Source organism: Labrus mixtus, chromosome 7 (genome assembly GCF_963584025.1).
Source record: "Labrus mixtus chromosome 7, fLabMix1.1, whole genome shotgun sequence".
NCBI classification, from domain to species: domain Eukaryota; kingdom Metazoa; phylum Chordata; class Actinopteri; order Labriformes; family Labridae; genus Labrus; species Labrus mixtus.
Window position 1 is genome coordinate 29,355,358 of NC_083618.1, and position 14,493 is coordinate 29,369,850.

Here is a 14,493-nt window from a genome sequence, read left to right on the forward strand (position 1 = left end):
GAGAAGTGTGCATTTTGGATGGACGAAGATACACAGTTTAGGTTATGTCAGCTGAAGGAGTTAAATGGATGGAAGGAAAATGCAGATTTATGACAATTAATGGTTTGGTATGTGATGTAATAGGTCGACTTGAAGAAGGTCCAATGAATGGCCTAATGGAGCTATAATCGTAGCTCGACTTTTCTGTGCATGTAAACATATGGAGTGTCCAAGGGAAGCCAGTTCTCTATTCGGCAGCTTGGGAAGCAGTTTCAAACGCTGGTAACCCTCAGTGTCATGCCTGGACACACTTTCAGAATATTCTGATGTGCAGTTGGAGTCAGGTGACTTTAGAGAACGAGTCTGCCTCGGGAAGAGCGTCGAACATTGGGATTGGTCAGCTGAGGTTGGACATTAGTTTGAACAGACGGGCATACATACAGTACATGCAACATACAGTGGGACACAAGACTCAATCACAACAAGTACTAACAATGAAGAATTAAATGAAGACCACGATGATGTATTGATCGATATGTGCCTTAAATTTAAGTCACTGTAGGTACTCATGTTGTAGTTAAGGTACTCTGTGCAGTTTGACTGTAAAAGCTCAGAGAACCTGCTAAGTGGACGTTTGAGCTTTGAGGATATCTTTACACATACCTAACCCAAACATCCAACGCTCAGAATTTAATAAGCAGTCTGGCAGTCCAGTTTAATAAACATTTGAAAACCCTAATGATTAAATCAATCGAACCATGAGTCCAACCATCCAAAATTCAAACTCAATGCAGAGTGCAGAATGTTTCTTTCTAAAGTTTAAACACTTCTTTTCATTTTGCAAATTCTGGTCTTTCCTTTTCTACAGAATCTGTCGAGCACATGCACACAATTGTTACAACATGCACCGTCTTCTCCTTCATTCGGTTCTCCCATACATGGGGGCCTTTTCAATTTCCTGGCCACCATCTTGGCCTCGACAGGCAATTTGTAACGACTGAAGGGTCGCAGCCACAGGGTGCACTTTAATTGACTGATCTTCCTCATCATCTTCAGTCTTGCCATGGGTAACCTCAGGTCTCGAAGTGTTGAAGTGAGGACTGGAGTCAGACAGCAGTTTGAAAATGAAGTCCGGCCGCCGCGCATCCGTTCCCCTTCCTCCTCTCGTAATGACTCTTCAGGTTTTTACACCAATTTCTGCAATACAGTAAGAAACAACAACAAAGCCCCCAAGAACACAGCACTGCCTCTCTTAACTCTTAACAAACAGCTTCCCACAGTCCCACAGGTTTGATGAAATCGTCCAGAGTATTGAAAAACTTTGAACCTCGGCAACATGAGAGACAGCCCTGTGATGTGATCAGAGTTAACAAGGCAGCACTGCTCTCCCCTCTGGACTCACTTGTCATGCTAGCTTTATGAGCCTCAAAACCCAATTTTTTTGTGTGTGACTTTAAACTCAACCCAAAATGAAAACAGCCAAAAACCATTTGGACTTCTGACAGGAAATGACAGAATTCCCTCATAAGAAGTCTCTTTCAAAGTAAAAAAAAAAAAAAGTTGGACTTCCAATGAACTGTCTGTGTTTTTTCCTCTCACCCTCCATCCAATACATATCAGATGTCAATCTCGCTCTCTTCCACCTCTCATCGCTCCGTGCCCTTGTTTATACTAAACTCCTTCAGTTGATGGTTTTCGGAGATTGACACCACTGGCTGGATTAAAACACCCTTGACAGAATCTTGATGCAATTTCTGTTTTTCCTCAAAGTCTTGGCTGCATCCGAAAAAACCCTCAGCTGAATGCAAACTCTCAGTAACCCTGACACACTTTGCCAAAAGCTTAAACTGTAGGTTAAATCTTGTTGCAGACATTCCTATCAAATAGCTGACAGTCTTGGCTGACTTCATGGACCTGTAAGTAAACAAACTTTTAACAAAGTTTAAACATGTAAAGCAGATCTTTGAAAAGGGTACTCAGAAACTTTTGATGAATCGTGGTCTCTGTTGATGCTCTGCATGGTAACCTTATCTCCTAAGAACATGTCAAAGTATTGACTCATTTCTAAGAGACATAGACCGCTAGAAAATGTTAAAAGTTGACATTATCTCAACACAACTTTTTATTTATTTAAAACAGGGAAACTACACATTAATGGACGGCTGTGGCTCAGTTGGTAGAGTCGTTCGTCTCTCAACCCGGAAGGTCGAGGGTTCCCCATGTGGACCCCAAGTTGCTCCCGCTGCTTCATCAGCTGTGTATGAATGTGTATGAATGGGATTAGTTACTTCTGATGGTCACTTTACTCAGCAGCCTCCACCATCAGTGTGTGAATGTGTAGGTGTGACCTGCGGTGTAAAAGCACCTTGAGTAGTCAGAAGACGAGAAAAGCACTCTACAAGCTCAACCACAATGACAAGCAGATACCAATACAACAATTACTGACCCAGCAACAACATAAACCGTACATTAGTCGACAGAGACACATTTATGAAAGCATACAAAGTGGCTGTGTGATGTTGTTCAATACCACCCAGGATAAAGTGACCTTCAGAGTTAAAGTGCTGCTACAGGGGGGGGGGGGGGGGTAAAGAGCCTGGGGTATTAAAAGTGCAAAAGTGCTGGAGTGTTGCACATGATTATGAAGTATTGGTGTAAATTTGCCCTGGAGCCTGTAACTTTAAAGTGAAGGTCTGATTGCATATAAGCTCTATATGGCACTGACTTTGCATATACACACATGATACTTGTGCACATGGTGTCCTTGCGCTGCTAATCCTTAAATAGGACACATTAAAAACATATATTTAGTCATTTAACATCATAGTAACACAGGAATAAATATCGCTTTATGTAAGATAATTACCTGAAATGAAAAATGAGTTAAATACTCCTGCTTCCAGTGAGTCCCCAAGGCATTACCAACAGATCACAGAGCAATCAATCTACTACACAAGGATCTAAATGAACTACCTGTGTTCATGCCTTTTTATCACTGACACTATAACCTTAACAAAAAGAGGCAAGTGCATGTTAACAAGTGAAACTGAAACTGAATTAATTTTTTTTTTAAAAGGTAACAGTGTAATAACTGCATTACGAGAGAATTACATGAAATGGATTAGTCATGCCTGACACATGCAACCTGTCACACTAACATGTTCATGTTCGGATAATAATAATGAAGGATCCCATCAGTGGAGGACGTTTCTAGACACCTGAAAGTGAAAATCTCCTCTTGACATTTTTTAAAGGTTGCACACTTTGTGGGTTTAGGAGCTGCTACCAATGATGTCACTGACGCCGAAACTAAGTCTCACCCAAATCTGCAGAAAATGATAACACCAAATTCGAAACAAGGAAATTTGTTCATCACAATTTTACCATACGACCAATTTATTTGTAATCTGATGTCCCCATCGAAATGATTGCATGGTTCATCAATATCTTCCAAATTGTTTTCGTGAATCACTTGATAACCGGCAGAAATGGACGATTGAGTTGCTATCTGAGAGCTAAGTGGGAGGTAATGGAAAAAGTTTAACTGTCTTCAAAACAGGAAACAGACACTTTACAGCAAACAAGCTACATGCTTTTTTTTTTTTGCATCATTCACCTTCTTGCTTTATATGTGTTTTTGACTCCATTAGGGCCTGTGTGCACTGACAGATTTTTGCAGTAGCCCCTCCCCCCAGGTGGGTGACACTCCCACAGCTAGGTGTTTGTTCTGCCCTCTGAGTCTGCCTTCTCACCGTAAACAATAGGACATGGAGCGAGAAAGCACAGAGACATCCGAGCCCTTCCAGAGAGTGGGCGTGGTCAGACACAGCTCATTTACATATTTAAAGGTACAGACACAGAAACAGCCTGTTCTGAGCAGGGCTGAAATAGAGGGGTTTATAGACATGATCAAATACAGGATCAGAGTGGATTTAGAACAAGACACTTCACAGACTCTGTCGCAGACTTATTTACACTTTTTGAAAAGGAGGAGAATGTGTGACCTTTAACGGTAATGTCTCATGTAAGAGTGTGGCGTTCAGTGCAGTTAATAAAACTTCATATTTCAGTTTCTGCTTCATATTCTTACAACAGACACTGTATGATTTATAAATGACAACCACTTCTATAAATCAGTTTATGAGCTGCACACTCAGAGATGAAGTCGTTTATGATGGCTCCGTTCGATGTTTGACATTAACAATCAAAGGTCACCTTTAAGTGCATTGTGTCTCTGAAGTCACATTTTAATTCCACTTGTTTAGCAGAGGGTTGGGCTGTCTATATATGTACTATATGCCTTCTGAAGTTCATACCCTCTACCAAAAAGACAGGAAAGCACAAAATGTGTGTGTGTGCGTGTATTCGGCCAGATTTCTAAGACGTGACTGCTGCAGGCTTTATTCCCCGAGTTCTGTCTCGAGGAGAGTAGTTCACAATGATAGATAATAGAATCTTGTAACATCGTAAAATGAATCCGTGTACATTTAGTTTTTCAGGTGGGTTGTTAGCTTTAAGTCCACTCGTCTCCCCCTCCCTCAGAAACCACTTAGAACATCTATAATAATGATGCATTAAGGTGTCAGCAGAGCAGGCTGCCTGATTCATCACCGCAGCCTGTTCACGGAGAGAGTCTGTCTCCTGTGCTTACCTTCCCACATATTAATGTTTCATTGAGTACATTACACTACATCACGTCAGTGTTTGATGACGACCATACACACTCACACATGGAAACACACAGAGATGAATACACAGAGCTCAGATAATTTGACCTGTTTTAACAGAAAATGTCACATTCTCCTGCAGCAACAGCACTTTGTAGGTTTTCCATGTGTTCTGTTCAGTCACTTAAAATGGTTTAATCAGAGAAATTGTCTCTTAATTCCTAAAATCACATCTCTTCCATGCATGCGACAACCCATTTAGAGCCACAGTGAAAGGTTTTGCATCATCACAACAACGGTTGTTATCATTAACAAAAACCATAGACTGTAAATATTAATGGATGAAGCCTGAGTGACCCATCTGTTCCTGCAGGGGGCTCCAGAGTCTCATCGGCAGCAGCCTCCATGTTGGAAATGCTGTCTCAACCCTAACTTTCAGTCAACCTAACGGCAGACTGAGAGCTGGAGCGGAGGCGGGTTTTAAGCCTCTTGACAAACTGTTACACCGTTACATCAAGGCCAGTGTCAGATCAAGTATCCATATTCCTGACATAGTTTTTCATTAAGTGGTCCCAAAAGATTACATTTAAAGCAGCTCGGTCATTGGCCTAGTGCTTCAAAATATGAGGATCTTGTGATTAGCATCAGGTAGAATAACAGAAATACAACATCAGGTTACAATTAAATTATTTTCAATACAGAGGTGTGTTTAATTTTGTGTATTCTAAATTAATAAATTATTTTAAGTTATTTAAGTTACAAGATAATTGTATGTTTTTCAGGCTGTCTTATTCTTCCTTATGTTACCAGTGTTCGGATAGGCTTTTACATGTGTGTGCATGGCTACATTATATGCCTTAACCACCTCCAGAGACAATCAGCCCCCCCCCCCCCCCGTCTCTGACATCCTTGTTTTGGGGGTTGCGAGCTGAAAAGATTTGGGACCTGATCTAAATTAACGTGTCCTGTAAAGATACTAAAGAGATACATTTCGAAGTGTTGGGCCACTGTCCAATCTGACATGTTTGACAAGATGGTAGATAACAGGGTCGTTGAAACCTTTTGCTATCTTTCCTTTGTTTTGTCCGCTCTCGTAATGGACTGACAAACTAAAATGTGTCGATAAAGTCTCATGAGCTGGCAAGGTCGATTCCTTTTTTCTTTCTTCTTTGTTTCTTTTAGGTTTTTTTTAGACAAAATGAGAGCGTTCCTGTTCACTCCGAACCAGGGGCACGTCCAGACTTTTTTTTGACTAGGTTGGCCCAGCCGGGGCATTGACTTAAGCAGGGGTAGTTAATGTAGTTTTGCAAGTTAGACAGTGTGCATTACTTTACTATGCACTTGTTTTATGAAATAAATGTGTGCGTATGTATTTACAATTTTAATTTCAAAAGAAATAAAATATGCTACACTGATGTGTAAAGAAAACTAGTAGACTTTTGCAAAAAAAAAGTGATTGGTTATTGGATGGTTTTAACAATAAGTCCCGCCTCTGAAAGGTCAAATTTCAAGGGGGGAGCATGCAACACCCCTCTGGACACACTATGCAGGAGTTTTTTTTGTTTTCTTGTTTAACTATAAGATCTTCACCATCAGCCTTCCTCCAGTTGAAATAACAGCTCCCAGTTGACTTTGCAGCAGGACTTCAGACTGGCATTATGTCTTATGGACTGATGTGAAGATGTAATGGTAGAAAAGTGGACCCTGAAAGCGACAGTGGCTTCCCCCTCTATTCCACAAAGTGTTTTTCTGAGAAAATAAATAAGTTGTTTGGTTGTTGCTTTGCCCCCGGGCTCGACAACATCTCTATCTCCCACTCTTTTGAACTCAGGGAAGGGCAAGGTGCTGTTACAAGCCCCCTAAGGCTGATCGCCCAGAGGGAGGCCGGCTTCCTCTCTCTCTCTCTCTCTCTCTACTCCTCCCAGTGCACCATCTCACCTGCCTCATATTCTGTCTCTTTTTGCTTCCTTCCCCCTCTCTCCATTGCTACAAATTATAGCTCTTCCTGCCTCCTGTTATTGATAAGGGTTTTTCAATATGCTGCTAGATCATAGGAATCACATGAAGGTTAAAAAAAGAGGGAGACAAAGCGCTCAAATATTTGACAGACTTATCATTGTGCCAGTGGGGGGAGATTGATATGCACGGTGACGTGGTTTCAAAGACATCCCAAAGACAGACATGAGTAAAAAAGTAGTGACTCTCACCACTCCAACATGATATAGAGTGACTACAGAGGGAGTCAATTACAGACCTGAGCTGCATAAATGTCTGCCTGCGGTCGGATTAATGAGCAGCGCAGGCAGAGTGATTGAAGATTGTTACATTTTTGATGACACATTTATCCAGAGCAACTGATGATACAAGTCCTTCCTCTTTAGCTCCTGCTGGGGCTCCATGTCATCCGTGCTGAACACTGCTGAGTTATGAAGATTACTTTTAGTGCTCTGGAAATGTCCTCGTCATGTTGCATTTGATCGATATTAACCAGACGGGACTGGAAAGAAAACGTGTTCAACAAGAGGTCTATATTAGTGAAATAACCGTGGTGTGTCAGCCGCAGCTTCTGCAGTGTTGTTAGTCATACTCAGAGCTGTTTATGGAACAAATCTCGGGGCCACATGCCCCACAGATTCTTGGATCTGAGACAGGAGACCATCACCTGAACCGGTGTCAGTGACTGGGAGGCGTCTGAATTTAGGTAATGAGATGTCGCCCTGATTGACACCTGGAATAAAGCTTTATATATACTGTATAATAGATATAGATCTAAGGTCATATCACCCACCACTAGACTTGTGTTGTAGTCAAGACAACACTTAACGAGACCAGGACAAACCTGAGGCCAGAGTGCTCCAAGACCAAAACATTTAGGGATCGAGACCAAGGCAGGGTGAGACCGAGAGAAGACCAAGGCCGTACATATCACTGAAAAACCATCATCTTGTGTTCAGCGGGCGTGTCACTCACTTAGACTTTAACACCTGGAAGGTTGCGGACGTAACCGGGGGAAATAAATCCATTTGCAATTGAATTGAAGTTATTTGTTCTTTTATTAAGAGGCGTTTTCCTTCTAATCACAGTAATGACGTGCAAATCATTGGCGGTCTTGATTTAAAATCCAGAGTACGCCCAGTCCAATCTGAGACAAGACTGATAAACGGTTCCACGACGAGATCGAGACCTTCAAAAGGTGATCTCGAGACCGGTCTTTCGAGTCACAGTCTCTTGTATCTCTATCCTCAGAGACACACAAAGAGTGATGTCTTAAAGGCTTTATATGTGATTTTTTTGATCCAGCAGATTTCGCCCTTGAGCACCAGCATGAAACCAAAACAACTCGCGCTGCATTGTTGTGTTAGCATGCTAATGCTAGTGATCTTTATTATGCTCGTATCTTCACACTGCATGTAAATTTACCTGAAATGAGCGTGATCTAGAAACACAGTTAAGCAGTGAGTACAGTATGTTATTCTTCTTTTCTCTAGTCCCTCAATTAAACAACTTTTATACACGAGGGGAGGAGTCAGCCGGCCGTCCGGGCGATGTAAACAAAGTGAAGATAGGACTCTGAAAACTCTGAAAACATCACAGACAGTGGGACTCAGGTGTTACACCCATTGTAGACAGTCATGACTCACAGAGTTATTTTCAGAGGATATACTTGATTTATATTATATTTAAGTGTGAAAAATCACATATAAAGACTTTATTTATTTAAAGACTTTAGACTTTAAGTATTTCAGGGCAAAAAAGACATGACAACAATTTAAAAAAACAACAACATTAGGTCAAATCTGATTTCAGAACAAACTTCTCGGGTCGATTAAGGTTTTGTGTCCATCATTAATAGATCCACAAAGACCTGGATGCAGCAGGATCTCAAATCTAGCACACTTGGCTCCCAGCTAAAGGTGGAGTCACCTGTTGTGATTTTTTTTACACTCATTATAAAATATGATTTGGGCTTCATGACTAATTGGACCAGATGGGATTTGTTCATCTGAGTGGGCCAGTTGTTGGTTAATGATGCTAATCTGGCCCTTGGACGTCACATTACAGGAGATAGTAGTTTGGGTTGCCATGACTGAGAACACTTTTATGAAAGTTCATCTGAGTTCAGAGCTCTGCAGTGCTCTTCAGCAACACATTTCATTCTCTAACCGCCTACTTTCTTGATCCGTTCTTCTTTGTCAGAGTGGTTTTGTTTTACACCGTTACATAAACAAACTCTAAAGGGCATTGAGCCTCTGCATGCTGCTTTCCACCAGGTTTTCAAAACTGCAGAGAGATTTGTTTCCAACATAAGAATTCCCATGAGAGCATTATCGGGTAAAGCTTGGTCCTCATTGGAATCAGAAAAAATGTTGGATAGAAGCAAGCAAACAAATTGCTACAGCGGACTTCTTGACTTGTGCAGTCTCACAGATCTTACCTCCACTGCACAATCTTTAGTAATATTCTCAAAGCATCATCATAGGCTGCTGCTTGAAGTCTCTCTTCATGCTCGCTTTCTTACTGCCAGTATCCACATAGTCCGAGTGCACCGCGGCCCATCAGCCCTGCGCACTACAGCGCCAGCTAAACAGAATAGATCAAGACGGACAGGAAGTCAGACAAGGGAACGCACAAGGCTTCCGGTCAGAATTAAAACAAAATATACGGACTCCTGGACGTGTTTTACCACGACTTTATCAACATTACGGCTCAAATCATCCTCAGAAAGACGAAGCAACATGTTAACTGCACGTTTTTCTCTTTGGCCCGCGTGATCTTGTAGTTCTCCTGTGATCTTGTAGTTCTCGTGATCTTGTAGTTTCTCCTTTGATCTTGTAGTTCTCCTGTGATCTTGTAGTTCTCCTGTGACTTTGTAGTTCTCCTGTGATCTTGTAGTTCTCCTGTGACTTTGTAGTTCTCCTGTGATCTTGTAGTTCTCTTGTGATCTTGTAGTTCTCCTGTGAACTTGTAGTTCTCCTGTGATCTTGTAGTTCTCCTGTGATCTTGTAGTTCTCCTGTGATCTTGTAGTTCTCCTGTGATCTTGTAGTTCTCCTGTGATCTTGTAGTTCTCGTGATCTTGTAGTTTCTCCTTTGATCTTGTAGTTCTCATGTGATCTTGTAGTTCTCATGTGATCTTGTAGTTCTTCTGTGACTTTGTAGTTCTCCTGTGATCTTGTAGTTCTCCTGTGACTACAAGTTTGCAGTGTATGAAGAGGTGTACAAATCGCTTTAAACTGAGACATCTTTACATGTCAACACAAATTAAGCGAGCATGGAAGGATGTTTGCTTACATACATCTTGCTGCATTTCATTTGTATCAACTATACAGTAAATGTGTTGTCATGATTTTAGTTAAGAAGTGCAATTCTATTTTTAACAACCTCAGATTAGACAGAGTTTCGCGCCCTCCCTCTGAGATCTTTGGCGCCTCCCTAGGGGGGCCCAGACTCCACTTTTGGGAACTGATGCCTTAATTAATGTATCAGTTGGTGGTGTTGGTGCTGATTTATCATTGCAACAAAATTCCTGTGAATAAAATGACAGAATAGAAAACAAAAGAAAAAGATTTGTCTTTTAGTTTTGGGATCCTTCAATCTGCTTCAGGGAACCTCGGCGGCCACTATAAACTCCGCCCGCTCCACGTCAATCACATTCCACTGTCACAGATGGCTGAATGAAACATCCTAGATCATCAGCACAGTATAATGCTTTTTTTTTTTTTTTTTCGTCCATCCCTGTCCCATTTTTCCTGTTGTGAGAAAGCCCACACCACCATCATTAGGACGAAAATCCAGCTGGGTTTGAACTGATTTTAATTGTTGAGCTGCTGTCTCGCTGCCACATTCACACGCACACAATCCCCCCACATTGACTTTAATTAATATCCGTTTGGGAGAATGTGTTGTTCCAGTTGAGCTGTCTTCTGCTATAAATTCAGCACACTGACTCTATATCAGGCCGCTTGTCAACTGTTTACTTCTCGAGTAGATCAAAAAGCAATGCACAGGGCTCTTTATGTGAGGATTAGCAGGCTGGAGAAAATGCTACACAAGTGATATTGGCAGTGTTGATCTTGGCACGGAAAAAGCCTCCAGAATTGCTTTTGGCATGCAGGATTGTGTTTCCCCGACACCGCAAATTATGTAAACACATATGCATAGGAACACAGTTTCTATGTACCTGCACACACACACACACACACACACACACACACACACACACACACAAACCACAATAATGTGCTCCCCTTACACACACACTCTGTGCACACATTTGCTGTGTGCTTTAATGCGTCACGCCTCCACATCACCATGACAACGGATAGCGCCTCACTGTTTGAGTTATTTTCTGTGTGTGTGTGTGTGTGTGTGTGTGTGTGTGTGTGTGTGTGTGTTCTCATTGGTTTTCACTGTGCAACAACACATCTTCCAAGTCCATTTCACAGTATTATTGACTTCAGCCTTCAACCTGTTTAACTCTTCAGCACAAACAGGAGACTGTGACAGTTGTTTATCGTGATTAAGATCGACATCTGCATGTTTAAAAGATATAGAAGTTGCCAAATAAGTCAACGAACGATACCATCCAAAGACTAGAACAAACAATTAAAGCATTTTAAAAAAATAAAGCTCATGTCAGGAGTTTTTAACTGGTTACCAAGCCGACTGAAATAAAACCTGATGTCTCTATATGACTATCTACAAAAGCAATCTAGACGTTACAGTAGGGCTGTCATAGTTAATCGATTCATCTCATGTTATTTTGTCCCTTCAGGCTCTCCGTAGATACTCGTCCTCAGTGTCTCCCTGTAGTCTCAGTGATGTAAAAGAAGGACACTGCTGCATCTTTGATCGTCTCATTTCACTTTAACTCTCAGACAGCTCAGCTGACGAGTCCAAAGTAATATCCACCTCATGACATCATACAGTGACCTTATGACATCACACATTGACCTTATGACATTACACATTGACCTCATGACATCACACAGTGACCTTTATTACCGTTTGTTTGACCTCAGTTTGGGTTCCCTAACCACTTCCTGTTTCTGTGCTTATAACTTCATGTTCCTAACCTTCCATCTACCTGAAGGGCCTTACTTTATTTCATAATAAAAGCACACAGCAAGTAAAGTACTCTCAGCTTAAGACAGTGCAGCATTTCAAAATAAAAGCACGGTTGAATAACAAAAGCAAGTAAAGTGCTCTCAGCTTAAAACAGTATATATCGTATTGTGACTCGAATATGGTGATGATATCGTACCGTGATGGTGATTCCCATTCCTAATGTTAGGTTGTGGAAATCTCCTAAATGTTCACCTCATCCTGCACAATCACAGGCGGACACGATGCAGTGTCTAAAGGAAGGGGAAACTGTTTCTCAGTTCAAAGTGTAATTTGATTTGAATTGTCACAGATTGTTGTTCTGACTGCCTGCAGGTCATAAATAACTCATTTATTAGTCATTAACACCACTTCAGGTTTTCTTAATCCTCCCAATGAAACATAAACAGACTCCTAGTGAAGTGCAGATGTTTTGCTGAGTCATGCCTCGAGTTAATAAAGAGCTCAGCTGTTGTTTTTTGTATTTCGTGTTTTCTTCTCATGCTTTTTGATGTTTTAGATGAATTTGAAACCTAATTTACTGATGTATTAATGTTTTTCATGTGGTTCCGTTTTTTTCATAAGCCTATTTGCTATAAATGGCGATGCAGACTCACTTTGACTTACACTTGAAAGTAATAGTAGCCGTGTATTTTCTTCAAAGACTCTTATTAAACAGAGCGGCTCTTCTTCACATGAAGGTGCTGCTGCTGGCAGAGGAATATTTGAATTAAGCCTGTCCCTAGGCAGCGCTGAGGAAATTCAAACAGCGGAGGAAAAAAGGTCATGGGTGTCCTAATGTGCATGTCTCAGTGACAGTGAGAAGCATATAAAGAGATTCTAACTTTATGTAAAACTGGGCAGTAAAGGATTACTGGACCAACTCTCACCTGAGGCTGTATTCACAACACGTCCCCTTTTAACTTCTTTAGAGGTTCATTTTCTCTTTACCATTATTCTTTGTTTGTTTAGTTTATCGCTATAGTGCTTTCACACTTGCACTTAACTCTTGAAAATCTCCTGAAGTTTTAGCGGTCAGCTGCCTTTGTGATCACAAACAGCCAAATTGTACACTCTGACTTGGGGAGTTTTTTCCGGTCAGCCCCCTGGAATTTTTTTTTTTTTCTGCAGAAAGTTCGAGTGAGCTAAAGAGAGAATACAGCAGCATATTATCAGGAGAATTTAACCTTGAGTGGGTGGGAGTGGGTGGTGATGTTTATTCCCTTCACTCATTGAATGAACAGAGATTGTATGCACACAACGAACTCCATGCAAGTAATTAAACTGCTGCATTGTTTTCTGTAAGACAGTATATTCTTCGCTGGTCTTTGGTTGGTATAGTGATTCTTTCAAACTACACATTGCATTGATATAAAGGCAAGTAGTGTCATGATAGCAGGACACACCACATGATGCTATAATGAGAATTTGTGCCTTTACAGTATACCAATGCTTCCTGTAATTCGACATAATCACAATATCAACAGAAGAACAACATACTGCCGATATTTTCTGCACCTGTTGCATGCATGCAGTCTATTTAAACGCGCCCCCCTCCCTCTCGTCGCGGAGAATTATCCAGAATATTTCCTGCCTCTTTCATAAGTCTAGTCACCTCAACTTCATGAGGACAATTCCCCAGGGTACTGGCAGTGAAAAAGTCCAGGTGAAGTCAGAGTGAGGAATTTGACCGTTTGCATTCACGCATGCAGCTCACCTCGAAAAAACTTCAGAGAGTTTTCAGGAGTTTTGTGCAAGTGTGAAAGCACCATTAGACTTAAAACACTTTCTGCATGCAGTGAATTGATACATGTTTGTTATTTCCTCTCCTGCCTTATGTTGACATCAGACTTCTTTGTTGCAGTGAAATAAATGATCAGCACATCCTGGGGTACCGTTTTTATTGAACTCGATATGCTGAGTGCTTACTGAAATGGCTGGATTTTTTTTTTGCACAGATTGGATTATTTTTTTTATATTAAGTTGATTACAGCATTTCTTTAAAAAAGACCAGTATCTAATTCCAGTTTGTACAGGTACTGTACAACAGGTCCTGGTTCTGAATTGGCCAACATGTGTAAAAGAACAAAGACCTCGGTCAGCTCTATGGCAGGACTCAATGTTCAAGAGCAGAGACAGAAGTTGGATTGTTTCCACTGTCAACAGGAGCATGCTTTGCCCTGCAGAGTCGACCATTAGCTCTCATGTTTACAGGTTTCATGAGGCCATTTACCTCGTCATTACGTATGTCAACATTAGACAACCAGGAATGTTACTAATGTCAATCTGGAGTCACATAAAGCTCCAAAGAATTCTACGCCTGCTCAGCCTGAGGAGTGCAAAATAATTTATTTGGGCCACATATGAACGTGTTCCTGTTTTCGTTTTTGAAAAGATGCATGCAGTTTGTGTCATCACTGTTAAAGCTGCTATCATAAATCTCCCATTCAGAGGCAAAATGTGACGGAAATATTCCGACATGGCCCACTTTTTTTCCATCAGTCTGCATGCAGCTTTTTTGTCTCCCCCCCCCCCCCATCCTAACTTGGTGTTTCTGTCTCTCACAGATGCAGATCTACATGTACAACTCAGACGACTTCGACAGCCTCGGCGCAGCGCTCAGGGAGAAGAGGATCATTGCAGCAATGGCTGTGTTTTTTCAGGTAGGTCAGAAAGAGGCTTATTTTCAAACGCTTTTTAAACTTCCCTGCGAATCAAACTTCTGGCATAAGATGTTTACCCTGT

The 14,493-nt window shown here is 41.3% G+C and overlaps 1 protein-coding gene across 1 annotated transcript in view; it reads left to right on the plus strand.

The window, feature by feature from the left end:
• The window catches only part of ptprga (protein tyrosine phosphatase receptor type Ga), a 426,424-nt gene that overhangs the window by 293,262 nt on the left and 118,669 nt on the right, over positions 1-14,493 (plus strand). Inside the window, exon 5 of the mRNA XM_061041506.1 lies at positions 14,316-14,411. Coding sequence (XP_060897489.1) covers positions 14,316-14,411 — 96 coding nt within the window. The remainder of the gene's footprint in view (positions 1-14,315; positions 14,412-14,493) is intronic.